Raw genomic sequence first — 19,246 nt, 5'->3', positions numbered from 1 at the left:
GATCTCCCTCCATTCAAAAGAATCAATATCTGAGGTACGCCTTCTCTGCGCCGGCTCCCAGAGGAGTCTGCGAAAGCATTGGCTCTCACATATTCAAGAGCTGCCCCAGTGTTGAGGGGCCCACCGCCTTTATGTTTCAACTGCTGAACAGTATTCAGAACATCTTGTGAATCTGTGTAGGTGTTGAAACTAAAATGCATCTCTGGATCTCCACTATATTGGACGACGGCAACTCGGTCTCTGTTGTCACCAACAGTGAGTGTTTGTACCACTTGTTTTATAAAACCTTTAATTGCTGGAAATCCGCTTAAAGTGTCATCTGAACCATCTACCAGAAACACAATGTCTCTTTGTAGGGACTCTTGTTCCACTAGAAAAAAAAGAGGAAATTCTTGGTAAAGATCAAAAACATTGTTTACATAACATTGAAGATACGGTAGAACAATAAAGTTGAAGAAACGAATGTGTTTAAAAACAAGTAAGGTGAAGCATCCTCAGTGCAACTGATGGAAGTAGAAAAGGAATTCCGTTGAATCAATGTCAGTATCAATGATGCGATAATCATTGGCTCAAGGAAGAGCTTGAACAGAGGTACAACGTAAACCTGTCAAGAAAAGGCTCTCAAGTCTACCAGTGGAAAATGAGAGCCAAGAAAAAGACGCAACACAACCAGCAACCAAGTTTCTGGCAACAAGTGAAGGGAGTTGTAAGCGATATGAAACTGATCGACAGAATTTCTTCAGATGTTGATGCAGTTTCATTGTGGTTCAAAGAGCAAAAGCCTGGAACCAAAGAAAGTATGAACCAGAGATTATTCTTACCTACAGGAAGCTCAAGTGTTTTTCCCACCTGGACCAATGCCACTATCTCTTGCTGAACTGACAAAAGTTCACCAAAAAAGGGCAGATTAAAAATGTAAGTTGAAGAGGAAGCAATTTCTTGTAGTTCTTCTTGTTTAGTATTTTTCATTCCAATAGCAAAAGAGAGAACGCCAATTTTTTTTAGGTCAGATGCAGCTCCTGAAACATCATCATTGGATTCACCTCCGGTCAATAAAAACAGAATCTGAGGGACTCCCTCTGCAACTCTGCTTCCAGCAGCAGCAGTAAAAGCATAATCCCGCACAAACTCTAGTGCAGCTCCAGTGTTCCTTGGCCTTCCTCCCTTATGCCTTAGGCTTCTTACAGCATAAATGATAGCCTTTTTGGAACTATGAGCTGTCAAGTTGAAATAAACACTGGTGTCGTCACTATATTGAAAGACAGCCACGCGAACCTTATCTTCATCAATGTCCAGCTCTTCTACCATTCTTCTGATGAACTCTCGAATAGCCGGTAGTCCATTTCTCGAATCATCTGACCCATCAAGAAGGAACACTATATCCCTCTTAGTTCGGCCTGTATCAAGTGTATAAATAGATTAATATAAAGATACTTCAAGGACTACAAATTCAAGGGCGCCGTAGCCCTTGCCTATGTATCAGCATGACACAAGGACTACAACTGTACTGCAGTTGTGCAGGGAATGAAAGATGAACCCACTGAAATACCCTCTAAGTATAAACATTGTCATGTGGTTGTAAAAAGAGCTCCATGGTTGACAGGCAAAGACAGAAAACAGTACAGCGTACAATTACAGTATCACCCAGTATATTGGACTCAGAGTATTGTAAGAGTAGTATGGTACCTACCTATAGAATCAGATAGTCCTGTTGTGGATTCTTCTGTGACCTTCTTTGCATTCAGCATGTCAACAAGTTTTGATTGGATTGTGGGCAACTTGGACACATTAGTCACTTTGTATATGAAATCAGGATTGAATGAAATGAGTTCCAAGTCTGAAAAATCAGCATCTTCCAATCCGATCCCCACTGACACAATGTCATGCTCTTTCAGAGCAAGAGCTGGGCTTCTCACATCGTCAGTGGATGGATTGGTAGCAAGAAGAATTAGAATTTGGGGCACACCTTCCAGCCTTCTACTGCCAGAGGAAGAAGTGAAGACACTGTGCCTCACAAACTGCAGCGCTGCCCCGATATTAAGGCGACTCCCACCGTGGTGCCTTAAATTGTCAATGCCGTGCATAATTTGACTCTCAGTTTTGTGGGAATTCAGATAGAAGTTGACGTCAGGCTTATCAGCAAATTGAACCACAGACACCCTGTCTTGGTTCTCGCTGATATGGAGGCTCTCTACTATGCTCTTAAGGAAGAGTTTTATTTCTGAAAATTTGTTTCTTGTGTTATCAGAGCCATCCAGTAGAAACACAATATCTCTTTTCACAGCATGACCTTGCAATATAAATTAAAAAAATATGTAAACACGTTTTTAGAACCCAATCAATCAATGGAGTTATCATGAGCTGACCAAACACAGCAGAAATAAAAGTGTTTTTTCATACCTTGTCGTAGGACGTCTTCAAGCTGTACCTTCGGAAGGCTTACGTAGGTGTTGAGTCGTTGTGGTACAGTACCGAGTTCACTGAATTCCTTCACAGTGAAGGCAAACGAAGGGTTGTGTGAAATGTCCTCAATCTGCTTGCGGTCTGCATCCTTGACACCGACACCAAATGGTACAACTCCTTCGGTCTTTAGTTCACCGGCAGGATCCTTCACGTTATCCCTGGATCGGCTTCCAGCCAACACGATCAAAAACTGGGGGACATTCCGTGCCCTTCGGCTGCCATACCTCTCGGACAAGATAGTGTCCTTCATGAATGTCAGAGCAGAACCTGTGTTGAGACTACGTCCTCCAGCCAGTGTTAGTCCGTTGACTGCTCTCAAAACCTCGTCCTTGGTATTATAAGTATTAAGGTAGAAATTTGGTGTTGGTCTCTCGCTGTGCTGAACCACTGAAATTCGCACCTTGTCGCTCCCAATGTCAAGCGGTTCAATTACTTTGAGGATAAAATCTCGGATGTAAGCAAAATCTTGTCGAACGTAGTCAGTGCCATCAATAAGGAAGGCAACATCCCTTTCAGATCCAGCAACCACTGTGAAAAACGAAAAAAAACTTTGTGAAACTTGGCAGCCTCTCATTAAAATCACAGTACATCATTAAGTGGGAAATACAGACAAAAAACTCACCGGGTTCTTCAGTGACTGTTGATATATCGGTATCACCAACCACTGTTATCAACTTTGGCATAATTTGTTCAGCCACAGCTGGTAAATAAGAGAAGCTTGGTTCATGATAAGCCAACTCTGGAACAAAGGCAACTCTTCTCAGCAAGTCCTGTTCTGCTTGTCCGGAACTGACCACAAAGGTCAGAACCCCACCCAAAGCCAGTTTATCAGCTACACTTTTGATTTCATCTTGGGTCGGACCACCCGTGATAAGGACCAACACCTGCTGGACTCTTTGCCTCCTGCGTGACCCTGTGGATGTTTGGAACATGTTGGAGAGGGCATAATTCATGGCCCCGCCCGTGTTCAAAACTGAGCCTCCAGTCAGTCTGAGTTGAGAGATCCTGTCCACAACATCTTGTCTGTTGCGGAAGCTGTTTAGATAAAACTCGATTTTGGGTTGCTCAGCAAACTGCAGGAGACCAATCTGGACTCTGTCAGGGCGCACATCAAGTTGATTGACCACATTGATCATGAAGTCTCGTACGTATGGAAAGTTATGGCCGCCAATGTAGTTTGAGCCGTCCACTAAGAAGACAATGTCCCGAAGCACCTTTTGAGTCTGGACTGTAGTTATCTCAACAACTGTGGAAAAGCAAAAACAACACATCCAGAAAGGTTAAAATTGGTTTATTTTGCTTTTACCAGATTGTCAGCAAAAAAAAATCATTCAATCAAAACATTATTAATTTGAACATTAGCAAGGAAATTTCAATTGTGGTTCATTGCAAAAGCCATCCGCCTGTTTCTATACCGATAAGATTGTCAGTGAGATGGCATGTATCGGGACAAATATATTCAAACAAGCATCCACAATTTGGATATTGTATTACGATTAAAATAGAATGCATGTTTTTTGGATATGGAAAGTTGGAGTACCTGGAAAAAACACACATAAGCATGGAGAGAACATGCAATCTCCACACAAAGATGTTGCAATGGAGACTTGACCCCGGATCTGTCAGTGGGGTGGGACAGACAGTACGTGTACAGTGGATTCTCACATATTCGTGATTCCGCATTTATGTTCCACTGGCAACTACAGAGATACATTGATGGCTACTGGAGCTGAATCTAATCTAATAATTAAAACAGTCATTTTTATTGTAAATGATGATCCAAAATCATAGGGTAATATCAACATCAAGCTAGCAGAGGAGTTTAGAGGGGAAGGAGAGAGGCGACATAGCGTACAGCGGTGCCTTAACTATGCAGGAGACCCTTGCACCCTCGACGGGTTGCCAGCCAATTGCAGGGCAATAAGAAACTTTACCAAAAAATAAAATAATAATTCAAAATGTTCAAATTCCGATTGTTGCACTTGTCTAAGATCTGAATGTTTTGTTCAAATGGCTGAACATAAATCAACTTAGTATATGGGATTGCTTTTAGTATAATAATAGGTGTTCACAAAAAATACTGGTAAAAGTAAAACTGCAGTGTTTATGATGCAGCTTGTTAAATAAAAACATGGAAACTGAGATGACATTTTAAACATTTTTTGCTCAGAAAAATTGAAAAAATCAACCAGTCACCAAATGGATTGTGTTGGACCTTAACGGTTTCCATTCATCAATTCTGTATCTATTTCAATACCGCTTGTCGTCAATAGGGAATGCTAATGACAATTGTAAGCAGATATGTAATCTGGTTGCCAGCCATGGATAATTTATAGTCTTCGATTAACCTCTCTTTCATATTTTTGGAATGTTGGAGGAATCTGGACTAACCTCAGATGTTTAAATATCAACTAAAACAAAAAGCAATGTGCACAATAAGCATGTGGATGCATTTAGAAGACAATGCGAGAACAATACCTGGCTCAGTCGGACCCTCAGTCACAACGACCCCAGCGAGAGTGGAGAGTGCATCAACAATCGCCTTTGGGTTGCGGAGCAGCATTCGGAAATCCCTCAGAGTGAAGACAACACTGTCAGTAAAGGCAATTTGCTTCAGCTCTTCCTCATCAGCCGCCTTGGAGCCTGCAGCCAAGGTTAGCACACCCATTTGCTGCAGAGCCCTTGCTGGTCCTTCCACGCTGTCACTGGACTTTTTAGTCGTCATCAAGAGTAAAAGCTGTGGTACACCTTGATGGAGACGACTGCCCTTCTCAGGACGTAACATGTTTGTCCTCACAAAGTCCAAGGCTGCGCCGATGTTGACTGTCTGTCCCGACCTTGGTTTGATTCTACCCAAAGCAGCTGTTAAGGTCTCTCTGGATCCGTAGGAATTGAGGTCCATCTCAAGTCGAGGGGCATTGCTGAATTGGGCCAAACCCACTTGAACATCATTTGGGCCAATGGGCATGATGTCAACGAAGCGCCTGATGAACTCACGTACCGAGTTGATCACAGTGGCGCCCATTGTACTATCAAGGAGGAAAATGATGTCTCTTTTTCCAACGGCCAAAGCTGACAAAAAAAGAGGAAATATGAGAGAATACAGTTTATGTAATCATGCAATATTAAAAATGACACTGACCATATTTACATGCACTAAAACACTAAATTTTACATGTTTATGTAAATGTATATGTGAAGTTCCAGTTTACGTGCACGTGCATTGTTAATAATAATAATAATAAGACTTTAATTCTATTGCTGTCCTACAAGCAGTTAATATCATGTTTTGTTCCACTTACACCTTTTCCAGAACATTTATAATATACCATTTCATTTGAATTTAATCTTTGTTGGCCTGCTTTATTCACACTAGTTAGACTCCCTCAAGAACTGTTTGTTCTGTTTGCAGACAAATTGTATATAGTATATATAGTCCTAAAAATAACCACCAGTTAAATTATGCACAATGTCAAATTAAGAAATAACAGCTTGATTATCTAAAAAAATGTAACCAATTGGTCGTTCATTATTTAGTGAAATGTTTTATTTGTTTTTGTAAATGTATTATTGCGCTTTAACAAAGCAAAAGTATGTTTTTTTTAATTACTCAATTAATCAACAAAAATTTCAGTAAAATACTCGTGGACTAAACTATTCGATAGCAGCAGCCCTACAAAATACAGTGGGATGAAAAAGTTTGGGCGCTCAAGATTTTCCTTTATAAATCACTAGTTGTTTGGATCAGTAATTTCAGTGAAATATATCATATAGCAGACACACACAGTGATATTTGTTTATAGGATTTACAGAAAGTGTGCAATAATTATTTAAACAAAAGTAGGCAAGTGCAGAAATTTGGGCACCCATGTTGTTTTATTGATTTGAATACCTTTGGCGCTAATTATTGGAACACAAAATTAGTTTGGTAAGCTCATTGACCCTTGACCTGCATACACAAGTGAAGCCAATCACGAGAAAGGGTATTTAAAGTTCTTAAGACATCTTCTCTGAAGAGTAGTAACATGGTAGCCTCAAAACAACAGTCAAATGACCTGAAAGCAAAGATTGTTCAACATCATGGTCTAGGGGTAAAGCTAACTCAGAGATTTCAGCTTTTTTAGTGCATGTAAACACAGTGAACACAGTGCCTCCCTATGATTCCAAAAGTTGGAAACATTTTCTTTGGTAAAAAATCGCTGAATTTGCACATCTACCCATGAAATACTAGACAGAAACCAGAGATGAGACAGTGACAACTCGAGTTTCACCTCTGAATGTGCAATCCCTCACAAACTGCTTGTCAGCAAGTACTGTTTGCAGAAGGATTTGTGCTATACTATTACCTTCTACGATACCAAGGGTATCAGTATCGAAGCAGAACTAGCATAATTAGATGGATACTTTTCAGTTCTTGTCCTTTTTTTAAATATGTGTGTGCTTTTGATGTGTTGTTTATATTATCATATTGATTCCTGATTATACAGTAACCATTATCAACAAATTAAAGGCAAAATAACCAAATTATTCAATGATATTCTTGAAAAAAAAAGCCCACTATATATTGTTTATTATATAGTGGAACCTTGGTTAGAGTCATTAATGTGTTCCAGAAGGTCCGGCTCTAACTGAAACGGATGCTAACTGAATAAATTTTTCCAATAAGAAATAAGATAACACCAATTAATTAGTTCCAGAAAGGCAAAAATATTAACACATTTACTTTTACATAAAGAAAATGGTGAATGAAAGGTTACTTTTACCTTCACTGAAGACGTGATTCTTGACGTGACTGTTCCCAAACCAGCACCACCTTCCTGTATTGCCTTGAGTTATGTATTTAATTCAATAGTGTTTCTCACTTCTCTGCCTTTCATTCATCATTTATATGTATTTATAATTCTCAATTCAAGTTCCAATATTTTAATAAAGGAGAGAAACACAATTGTCATGACAAAACAGGAAGGTGGTGTTGACATTGAGGTGTTGCTCTTGCTGCTACATCCTGCATTTGGGAATAGTCACGTCTAAAAAGACTAAAAGTAACCTTAAATGTTCATCTCTGCCTTTCATTCATCATTTATATGTATTCATAATTCTCACTTCAGGCTCCAATATTTTAATAAAGGAGTGAAACACAATTGTCATGACAAAACAGGAAGGTGGTGTTGACATTGAGGTGTTGCTCTCGCTGCTACATCATGCTTTTGGGAATAGTCACGTCTAAAAGACTAAAAGTAACCTTAAATGTTTATCTCTGCCTTTCATTCGTCATTTATATGTATTTATAATTGTTTTATGAATGTAAAACTGTAATTTTGAAGCCTGTGTAATGTCCTTAATGTAAGTGTGTGACATCATTATTCTTGCACATCGGACAATACTCTGCAGGAAAAGTCATAAGGTGCAGCAGACAGTTCTCTGTTGCACCTCACCAAACAAGATCCTTACTGCACGTAAATTTGTCCCCTCATAACTAAAATTCCCCGCTTACAATTATAGAAAAATTACATACCTTCTGTGAACTCAGTCTGTATTAAAATGGTGCGTTGGACCACTCCATTAATGAAAGGCAACAGCTGGTCACCCACAATCGCCACTTCTCTCAAATCAGGCACCGACAGGACAAAAGTTCTATCGGTAGCAACTGCTTCCAAATCTGCAGTGGAGGTATCACCGATGGCCACGCCAAATGTGATAGTCCCAGCCCTTTTAAGGGCCCGGTCACCAGCGCCAGTATCATCAGTGGATGGCCCGGCACTGACAACGACCACCATCTGGGGCACACCCTCCTCTGCCCTGCCCCCAGCTGTTTGGCTTAAAAGGTTCTCGGCTACTTCCTCCAAGGCAAGGCCCAGGTTAGATTCATCACCCCCTGAGTATGTAAGTTCCTTCACAGCCTCCAGGACCGATGATTTGCTGTCATAGCTATTCAGATAGAATTTTATCTCTGGGCTGGAGTGGTACAGGGCTAAGGCCACACGAACCGTTTCCCTGCCCACATCAAGGCCCTCAATGATTCTCAAAGCCAAATCACGCACAAATGGGAAGTTTGTTGCTCCAACGTTCTGTGATCCATCAATTAAGAGTACAAGGTCTGCGGAATCTTGTGCTTTAGGGGGAGAAAGAGAGAAAAACAGAACAAAATGGAACTTGTGAACGTGTTAACAGTGAAGCAGGGAAAGGATTGGTGGAGTAGTGAAGAACATCAACACGCACATGTCAAGTCACATTCGATGTGTTGCAAAAACATCATACTGCATGTCAGCTGAACCAAGAAGATTTGCTCAAGTTGGCCAAATCCAAGTACTACAATTACTTTAGAAATATTTACATTTAGCTCCGAATACTTTTTGCCATTATATAATCAATTTCCAAGGCAGTCATTGAAGAGTTCATTTGTAAAAACAGATACCTCCAGTTTTATATTTTATTAAATATCCATTTCTGTATTGTATATTGTATGTAATCTTGCATGGCGCTCCGGCGTTCCGTTGTATTTATGAAAAATGTTACTTCGGTTTATGAATTATTGCACCAATAGTGGTCTTCTTCTCAATGACTTCTTGCTAATGGTCTTATATTCCATTCAACTCGTGCAGGTCCACAATCCTGCACTTTAGGTCAGCTCTTTGGTCTTTCCCATGAGGGAGGAGAGGTCGAATGCAAGAAACTATTTCTGTGACAGTTGTCTTTTATGCACTTTACTAAAGAGACAGGACTCGTTTGCCCGTCTGTGGTAGTCAGAATGCTTGCTAACTGTATCATGACTTTTATAGTATGTGTATTTATCAGCGTAAAACTGGAGAAAATATCAATTTCTGTATTGTATATTGTATGTAATCTTGCATGGCGCTCCGGTGTGAGGCCAACTGACTGTTACGTTGTATTTATGAAATATTTTACTTCTGTTTATGAATTATTGCACCAATAGTGGTCTTCTTCTCAATAACTTCTTGCTAATGGTCTTATATTCCATTCCACTCGTGCAGGTCCACAATCCTGCACTTTAGGTCAGCTCTTTGGTCTTTCCCATGAGGGAGGAGAGGTCGGAATGTAAGAAACTATTTCTGTTTTCTTTTATGCACTTTACTAAAGAGACAGGACTCATTTACCCGGCTGTGGTAGTCTGAATGCTTGCTTATTGTATCATGACTATTATAGTATGGGTATTTATCAGCATAAAACTGAAGAGCATAAATATCAAAAAATATCTGTTTTTGCAGAAATACTCATTATTTGTAATATGTAATGACTGACAATGAAAAGATGTGACCGATATCCTAAATTATCTGTTTTTTTAGGTGATTCTTGTACAAACTTCATGGTATCAGCTATTCCATGCAGACTCGTGTTACAGACCTCAGGTAAAGTGATCAGTCATGACTCTTTGGTTCATCCTTTGTGTGTTGAATTTTTGTACTTTTACTTCATCTATTTCTATGGAAAAGCATCTGGAATATATATTTTTTTTAATGAAAGCCAAAAGTACATATTCAGCATGTAAAGGATGAGACCAGGTGGATTCATCACTGTCTCAAATACAGAACATTCCTGAAACATTGAGACATGGTGATGAATAAGAAACATGTGATGTGCAAGACACGTAAGCAAGTAGTGCATGGTTAGCAATTGTTAAAAGAACACTGATTCACTTAGAGGTTGGAATATGAGAGCAGCATCCTTGAGTCCAGTTTAATTTTGAAATGTATTGTTTCATCTAAAGGGACATTATCTGTTTTTATTTTCTTATTGATGAGTTGTGGTGAAAAATTTGACAAATCGTTTCATCATGAAATGGGTAATTACTAAAGGTGTAACGCCATGAACGTGGTTTGGTACATATCCCACTTTGGTTAATTTTGGATACAATCAGGAACAAGATGAAAACCAAAACTGCTTTGGCTTTGTGTAAACAGGTTTAATGATTTATAACATGAAAATGTACACAATGTGAAGAGGTAATTTTCCAATCTCCAATTAAAATTATGTTTTCGTCTTCTACCATAATAACCTGTTTTGAGTCAAATTCAAAATATTATGACTGTTTTATAAAATTAGGAATGTTTCTTCCAAAATTTGTACTTTCTCGTCCAACTTTTGTCATGATTTGGCAAATCATATGTTATAACTACAATAACTTATAGTCAAATTGAGTTTATCACAATATTCCAACTATTTCTCTGCTAGCATGTCAGTATTTAAAAAATAATTAAAAAAAATCACAATATATATAATTCTATTGGAACAAGTTTTTGTCTCAAAAAATTGTGAATATATCTTGAAAAATTGCAACTTATTTCTAATGAATTTAACACTTTTACTCACTTATTTTTAAAATAATTATTTTTAAAATAATTTTCTATTTTTCTATTTTTATCAATACACACACATACATATATACCCATATATACACACATATGTATATACATATATATACATATATACATATATATATATACATATATACACACATATATACATATATAACATATATCTATACACATATACAACATATATATGTATATGTTTGTGTGTGTGTGTGTATATAGCGTTACACCTTTAATAATTACTGTATATTCCAACACTTTATGCTACTGTCTTACTGAAATCAGTAACATATTTGTAAGGTAAAAGGGACAAAACATTAACAACTATATGCTTTATTATTCAAGGGTGTTGTGTGGCTGTCAATCACATGCAACAAAGTGTTTTGTTAAGACTACGTAAAATGTGTGTGGACATACCAAGTGATGTTAATTTTGCAAAAAGTTAATTTTTTTACAAAAAGTCATGGAAGTTAAAGTTAATAACAAAAATGAGTCATGGCCACATGTGCAGCAGCATCCTGCAGCACGTGTTGACACATTAGTAGCAGTGACACTGGTCCCATTTTATTACCTGTTCCTCCTCCAGCCACACTGGGCTCATTTGACACTTACCATTTGGGGCGTGTAGCGTGCGTGTACATCTGGGTACTGACAGTGTAGTGAATTTGTACTTATGCACTCAAAATGATAAATCTAAATATGCAAATGTGCCAATTGAAACACAGCCCTAGCTTTGATGTGAGCGAGGACCCCCTGTGTTATTGGGCAGCTCATGGAGCGCAACCCCCTCACCCGGCCTTAACCTGGTCCTCTGTTTCTATGTACACAATTGTACACAAATTGTCTGACATGTCCCACAAAAATTGTGTTTGGAAGACAAAATTCAAGTTCGCTTTTAACATTTGGCAATGTTTTTCAAAAGCAAAAGCAATGTTTTTTAAGTCACACATAACATACCGATATTTAAAAGAAATATACAAATATATAAAACAATATTTATACAATATTTTATTGCAGTATCAAAAAGTGAAACGAATAAACACTTCATTATCCATCCATCTGGTGAATACCACTGGTAAAAAAAACAAATTTTATGTATGTACTGCATACATGTGTGGCTTGTAAAATAAATGTAAGTAATCAAATACAGGTGAACTTACCTCCCTGTGCATCAAGAGTTGGGAGATATCCTGCAAACAGGATCCCCAGAAGGGCACATAGCGGTATCAACCGATGCCTCCTCATCTTCACAAAAAAGAGAAAAAGTAAAATATGATGTTAGCATGGCATCAACAAAATGAAGAGGATATTTCAAACATCCAAGTACATATAGAGTTTTTTTTTTGTGTGTGTTTGATCTGGCAATTATGCATCACATGGTATAGTAGAAGTCTGCTCACATCACTAACAGTGGCAGTAAGTGTACCAAGCGTATCATGTGGAATGTCTTTATCAACTCATGAAATGATAAATACTACAAACAATAACTTCATAAAATGAGAGACAAAAGCGTTTGAATGCATGGCCAGTATCGTCGTGCCTTTGCGGTTTGAATTTCACAGCTTCACTCTTCTTATGAATTAAACAACCATGCAGTACACATTTTTTGCCTAAAATAAGTATTTTGAAAGCAATGTGTTTATAGTTTTACAATTATAGTTTTACATGCATAAAACACCACTGATGACATCATAGATGTGTTAAGCTGACCTCCAGTTCCAGTCGCCATTTTGTTAGCAAGCTAACAATGCTAACAGGATGTTTTGTTATAAATATAAGAATATTGTATTACATTGTATTAATAACACACCATATTGTTCATTAACGGGAAAATGTAAACAAAGCAAACAAAAGTAGCTATCTATTGTACTTCAGTATCAAAAGTATGACAACTAAAAATAAAAAAGTAGGGCTGTAACTAATTTATTTAAATTTCACATTTTGTCATATTGTATATACATGCTCTAAAGAGCAAGGTATATTTTACACTGTAGCTTTCTTCATTTTCAGCCTCAGGCATTACAAGCTTTGGAAGCATCATATACAATTAATAATCTTGTAGAAAGCCCTTAATATATATTTTTATTTTCCATTTCTTTTCTGGTTAGCTTTTATTTTGTTAATTACGTATACTTTAATTTCCTTATTTTGCTTTGACTTTCTGTTTTACAGCAGCCTGTTCTGGCTCGATTTAATTCTGGAAATTCACATACCATATTTGTTTTATATGTTTACTTACTGTAGAAATATATATTTCTATAATAATATATATAATATATAATAATATATATGTATATATATTATTATATATATATATCAACTGACATTTAGCTCCCTTTGGTAACACAAACACTTCCTGTATCCGGTATGTCCAGCCATCAAATTAAAAGCACTGCAGCAAAACATTCACGGCTACATCACACATTCAGTCCCCACTTGTCAATCAGAAAACTCGCTTGCTACTTTGGCTTTACGGCATGATTTTTAGAGCAGCCCATTTCACCTCTTGTCCAACTTAAAAGAAACACTTTTTTTTTTTTACTTTGGCATGGTGAGTGGATGTAGTACTGTTCATTCGTTCTTCGCTAGCAGCATTTAGCTCTATCGACTCAGCTCCCTCATTAACTATGCACGAACATGCAAAGCAGCGGCATGGATTACATAATATTCTATTAATGAATTGATTGGCTGAGTAAATAAATACATACCAATATTATTGGCTGGACAGTGTTTGTCATTGTTGTCGCCTATCCCTCACCAAACGTTGCAAAATGGCACTTAACAAATTATGTTTATTTCATTTACATTTCTTTGTAAATTTTCCGGTTTTGACCGGTTTTCTTTCCAGCCGGTCACTAAAGCAGGTGATTTTAATTATGAACCCGCCTTTGGTTTGAGAGAAGGAGCTCGTCAATTAAATCACCTGCTGGAGAAACTGGTTGGAAAGAAAACACGTGATTTAGGCCAAGCTTTTAGTTGTTAATGTGCATGAGCACCCAATATCCTCTAGGGGGTGCTGCAACCTCCTCTGCGCCTCCACCTCCTAAAGGCCTTGTTGCAGGACAACAAGACATTGTACCAGCAACTGGAGGTTGCAGTGACGTGGAATAAATTTAGAGTATTCAATGAACATTGCATGTATGTTTTTGGACTCTGCCAGGAAGCCACAAACCTGGAGACAAGCCACACAAGCACATGGAGAACATAGTCCATAGAGAAAAGCTCAAGCCACATAGATTCCAAGTCCCTGTTTATAAAAATACCCCTTTGTGTTGACATGGCACAAGTAATCTCAAGGTCGCAGCTGACATTTGCCAATTTACGTTCTTGTGGTTTGAATTGTCTTCTGTTTTTTCTAAAATTGGTATGGTTGAGCTTTTAGACATTAGATTTTCTTATAGCTATGTGGATATATAGCATGTTTAATTGATGCAAGTACTGCATAGCTGTTGCCATAACAACACACATGTACTGCATGTACTGGAGTTCGGCCCCTTTAAAATTTAAAGACAAGACCACACACACACACACACACACTGGAATGCACATAACTTCACAGAAACAAAAAGTCCCAAAGAGTAAATATTGCGGTAGAAGTAAAATTAAATGTTGAATTTTATTTTTAGAATAGCAAATTCATCTGAGGATATAATCTTTACCCAAGTATTAAAGCAAACATTGTACAGATAATGACTTTCAACCTAAATGCACACATTTTTCCCTGGAGGTAACTTGTCCAGCTGCACATATAACAGGACAATAAATATGATCCAGATGATGTTTTTTCTTGTTGGTTTATTTGCATTTGCCTACACACACACACATTGAGAAGCTGCCATAGTAATTATGGTGAATGGAACAAAAACAGTATCAAATTAACTAAACAAACACTTATACGCAAGATGAATACATAATAAATAATCTGTTTTACTTTCATTGAAGAAGTGAGGTAATGTGGCAGTGACATCAAAACAAACATCACCTTTGTGTTTTGCTTACTTAGTTTTTGAATTCGGTAATGTTTCCCACATCAAGTGACTGCTTTTCTTATTCATCATAGCTAACTAGCATAACTATAATAATTGAGGCAAAGAAAGTTGTACATGTCAGCGTTTTGAATGAAAAAGGAGAGAAACGCTACTGAATTCAAGAAATAACTCACTGCAAAACATAAAGGTGGTGACCGCGTTGACCTCCCTGCCGCATAGTGTGTTTGTGTCACATCATCGTTCATTCATTCATTTTCTACCGCTTATCCTCACAAGGGTTGTGGGGGTGCTGGAGCCTATCCCAGCTGTCTTCGGGCGAGAGGCGGGGTACACCCTGGACTGGTCACCAGCCAATCACAGGGCACATATAGACAAACAACCATTCACACTCACATTCATACCTTCAGACAATTTGGAGTCACCAATTAATTTAGCACGGGGAGAACATGAACAAAGGCCGAGCGTGGAATTGAACTCGGGTCTCCTATGTGCTAACCACTCAACTACTTGCGTGCAGCCGTGACATCATCAATGAAGGTAAATGTAACCTTATGCAGGAGTTAAATCCAAATAACATGAATTAATTTTAATTGCGTGTGTGCTTTACAAGTTTACCACTGCATGAAATAAAACCATAAGTCCTAACTTCATTCATGATGTTTTGTTGTTAAATATGATTTAAATACGTGAGATAATGTCACACATTTCTTATGAATACATTAGACTCCTTTTTACCATTGCCACATTTTTTTTTTTTTTTTACATATTTTCCAAAAACTGACAAAAACCAATGTTTACATGTGAAGGAAAGTCCAAAACTACGGTGGCCGACTGTGGCAAATGAGGAGCATCATCCAATCGCTCACCAAAACCGCATGCAACAGGAAAAGTGCTGAAGTTGCATAAATGAATAAATGATGCTGGATAAAAAAAAAACAAATGCAAATGAAAAACACTGCAAATACACCCAAGAGAATTGCTGCAAGTTGACGGAACAGCGCCACCCTTCTCGCAGGCTTGCTACTGCATATGACACGTGTGCACGATGCCATGTAATGTAGCATGAAATGCTTTCGGAACATTCATTGTGTTTATCCCTTCATTCATTTTCTACCGCTTTTTCCCCACAAGAGTCTCAGGGGTGCTGGAGCCTATCCCAGTGGTCTTCGGGCGAGAGGCGGGGTACACCCTGGACTGGTCGCCAGCCAATCACAGGGCACATATAGACAAACAACCATTCACACTCACATTCATACCTATGGACAATTTGGAGTCGACAATTAACCTAGCATGTTTTTTGGAAAAAAAACGGAATACCCGGAGAAAACCCACGCATGGGGATCGGGGAGAACATGCAAACTCCACACAGAGATGGCCGAGTGTGGAATTGAACCCTGGTCTCCTAGCTGTGAGGTCTGCGCGCTAACCACTCGTCCGCCATGCCACCGCTATCGGAACAATCCACACCAAATCCATAAAAAAAGGTTTGAAAAATGACACAATCCCCAATTATAATGTTCTTTATAAGAAAAGAGTAATAGTTGAACTGCCTTCTTTTGATTGATGTCAATTATGTCAAGATAGCTGTTCCCATAAAACATAGTTGCTCTCTGAGAGCAGGCCATCCACAGCATGATTCCAAGTTTCCAGACATCTGCGCTTCATCATGGAAAAAGGCGGGCATGAGGGAGTGGAAGAGCCATAAACTCCAACATACTGATTTATAGTGTATTTCTTTAAATCCTCTGTTAAAAGTTCGTCTGCTGCACCACTGCCAGATATGATACCAGCATCCATGGGGCTTGGATTACTGCATGGGGTTCTACTCAGGGTGGGCGGATGGATCCAAATATAAATATCAGTATGGGATCCATACTAGAGTGATATTGATATTTGTCAGTACTCTGCTATATTTATTTTCACAATTAGATTGTTATAGCTAAGAGACCAGGGTTCAATTCCATCCTCGGCCATCTCTGTGTGGAGTTTGTATGTTCTCCCCGTGCATGCGTGGGTTTTCTCCGGGTAAAAAACATGCTAGGTTCATTGACAACTCCAAATTGTCCATAGGAACGAATGTGAATGTGAGTGTGAATGGTTGTTTGTCTATATGTGCCCTGTGATTGGCTGGCGACGAGTCCAGGGTGTACCCCGCCTCTCGCCCGAAGACAGCTGGGATAGGCTCCAGCACCCCCGCGACCCTCGTGAGGAAAAGCAGTAGAAAATGAATGAAAGAATGAATATTTTTTTATAGTTATTATATTGTTATACAGAAGGGCTTTAAAGGATTTGATTCACATAACTTTTTCACAGTGTCCTTTTTTGTGCTTTTATTTTGGTATCTGTTTCCTGTTTAGAAGGATGTGCAGATGCTTTAGACATTACCTTATTGGGCTTCCCTTGACTTATTTTGCACTATTTACTTTATTTTGGGTGGCACAGCGAAGGATAAGTTGTGAATGTGCAGGCCACACAGTGGCCACACAGCTCAGAGACCAGGGTTCGATTCCCTGCTCGGGGAGTTTGCATGTTCACAGTACCGCGTTTTTTGGGTAGGTTTTATTGTAACGAAAACAGATTATTGTGTTAAAAAAAACCTATATAAAATATAAAAATATTAAAATATATTATATATTTTAATATTTTTTATATATATATTTATATATATATATATATAAAAATATAAAAATATTGAATATACAGTAATTCAGAAATTGATTTGTAGTATTGGCAAGCAAGCTGCACAACGGAAGAGTGGTTAATGTGCAGGCCACACAGCTAGGAGACCTGGGTTCGATTCCCCCCTCGGCCATCTCTGTGTGGAGTTTGCATGTTCTCCCCGTGCATGCGTGGGTTTTCTCCGGGTACTCCGGTTTCCTCCCACATTCCAAAAACATGCTAGGTTAATTAGCGACTCCAAATTGTCCATAGGTATGAATGTGAGTGTGAATGGTTGTTTGCCTATATGTGCCCTGTGATTGGCTGGGATAGGCTCCAGCATGCCTGCGTCCCTTGTGAGGATAAGTGTTACAGAAATGGATGGACATCATTTTGAAAAAAACTAACCAAAAATGTATTTTTTTTTGTTGCCTTGGTTACATTGTCTTATGTAGTTGGATTTATAGAATGTTATGTATGTTTTCTGTTTGTCCTGTATTCTGATTCTAATCCTGATCATCAAATTAAAGTCACAACCAAAAAAAATCACTGAATGAACTTGAAAAATATAAAGTAAAACACACATTATCAGTATCGTTATAAGCACGACTCGCCCCCGTGTTACTTGTGTTGCCCATCCATAGTATTTTGTTGAAAAAGTTAAACATGTCTCCTGTTGAGCAGTGAGAAAAGACATGTAGAGTCTGTGCGTTGCAGTAAAATGGAAGATTGATGTGTCACACCTGGTTCTGCTGTCCACTAAACTCCCCCACCTCCCTAATCTGGCGAGTTGTGTGGAAAAAGCTGTCTTCCCACTTTTCCATTCTTGCACTGTTTTCAGATAGGGTGTGGTTTTGGGCTACCGCTGCAGTGGAAGCATCTTACCATCGAAATATTGTAAAACTCTTATTTGGCAGCGTGAATGCATGTTTAATTTTGAACACAATCCATTTTTGCACATGCAGGTAACAAACGGAGGTGCAAAATACGCTTCATTTGAGTATAGCATTTGTAGACAGCTTTCATGACAACTAATGCAACCCCACTGGAGAAGATATAGCATATATAGCACACATAACACAGATGCATGCTTAGCGTAACAACACCAAACTGTCAACACCAAAGTGTAGATTGCAATCAATGGAACCAAACCAGTACGCTATAATCTGATGCTTCCATTAAAACATTGCATTTTTTCAAATCAACATTCATGTTTTTTAGACATTTATCAAAATTAAAGTGTAATAAAAGCATCCCAAACCTACCCTGAGTTGATGCAGCGGCACTCCACTGTATTGCTAGCTGAAAAAAAAACTATCAGTTGAAAATGACTACAAGTTGACTTTTGGTCATTATCCTCCTGATGTCTGCTTGTAGGGATTTTTCCTCCCAGAGCAGGTAAATGAGCAAGGCAGTGATCCAAGCACAGGGATTTTACTGTGCAGAGAAAAAGCGAAGATTGAGACAGAAAGAGACAAGGCTGTCACCCTCCTAGTCTCGACCCGGAGGAGCTGTGGCGCTGCGTTCAAGGCTGGGATGGGACAAATTTCCAAACTCTTGGAATTCTGCCGCCTCACGCTTCCACCCTCCCACTTTTTCTGAAGGAAAAAGAGGAAGAGGGAGTGAGCGGGGGAGGAAGAAGGGACTAAATGAAAAGCAGACACATACTGTAGGCCTGTTTGGTCTGAGCTATGAGGGGAACGATGTCTCTAATGTAACGTTTTTTCTAAGCGTTACATTTTTACAAACTTACCAAATGTTATATTAAAAATATGTTAACATTTGCATTGTTTCTGTCTTAGATCT

At 38.5% G+C, this 19,246-nt stretch overlaps 1 protein-coding gene across 3 annotated transcripts in view; it reads right to left on the bottom strand.

Moving 5' to 3' along the window:
- The window catches only part of LOC131135439 (collagen alpha-3(VI) chain-like), an 84,489-nt gene extending 65,499 nt beyond the window's left edge, over positions 1-18,990 (bottom strand). For 2 of the 3 annotated variants that reach the window (XM_058081275.1, XM_058081276.1), the window contains exons 1-6: positions 18,706-18,990; positions 11,954-12,038; positions 7,979-8,575; positions 4,942-5,535; positions 3,086-3,709; positions 2,401-2,991 (exon numbers count right to left, since the gene is read on the bottom strand). In XM_058081275.1, the coding sequence (XP_057937258.1) occupies positions 2,401-2,991; positions 3,086-3,709; positions 4,942-5,535; positions 7,979-8,575; positions 11,954-12,038 (2,491 nt within the window). In that variant the 5' untranslated portion in view covers positions 18,706-18,990. The remainder of the gene's footprint in view (positions 1-2,400; positions 2,992-3,085; positions 3,710-4,941; positions 5,536-7,978; positions 8,576-11,953; positions 12,039-18,705) is intronic. The other variant, XM_058081278.1, reaches the window with a different exon arrangement.
- Positions 18,991-19,246: the final 256 nt, after the last annotated feature.

Source organism: Doryrhamphus excisus, chromosome 9 (genome assembly GCF_030265055.1).
Source record: "Doryrhamphus excisus isolate RoL2022-K1 chromosome 9, RoL_Dexc_1.0, whole genome shotgun sequence".
Classification (NCBI taxonomy): domain Eukaryota; kingdom Metazoa; phylum Chordata; class Actinopteri; order Syngnathiformes; family Syngnathidae; genus Doryrhamphus; species Doryrhamphus excisus.
The sequence above is the reverse complement of the archived record's forward strand: the minus strand, read 5'-3'. Positions and strand labels throughout refer to the sequence as shown.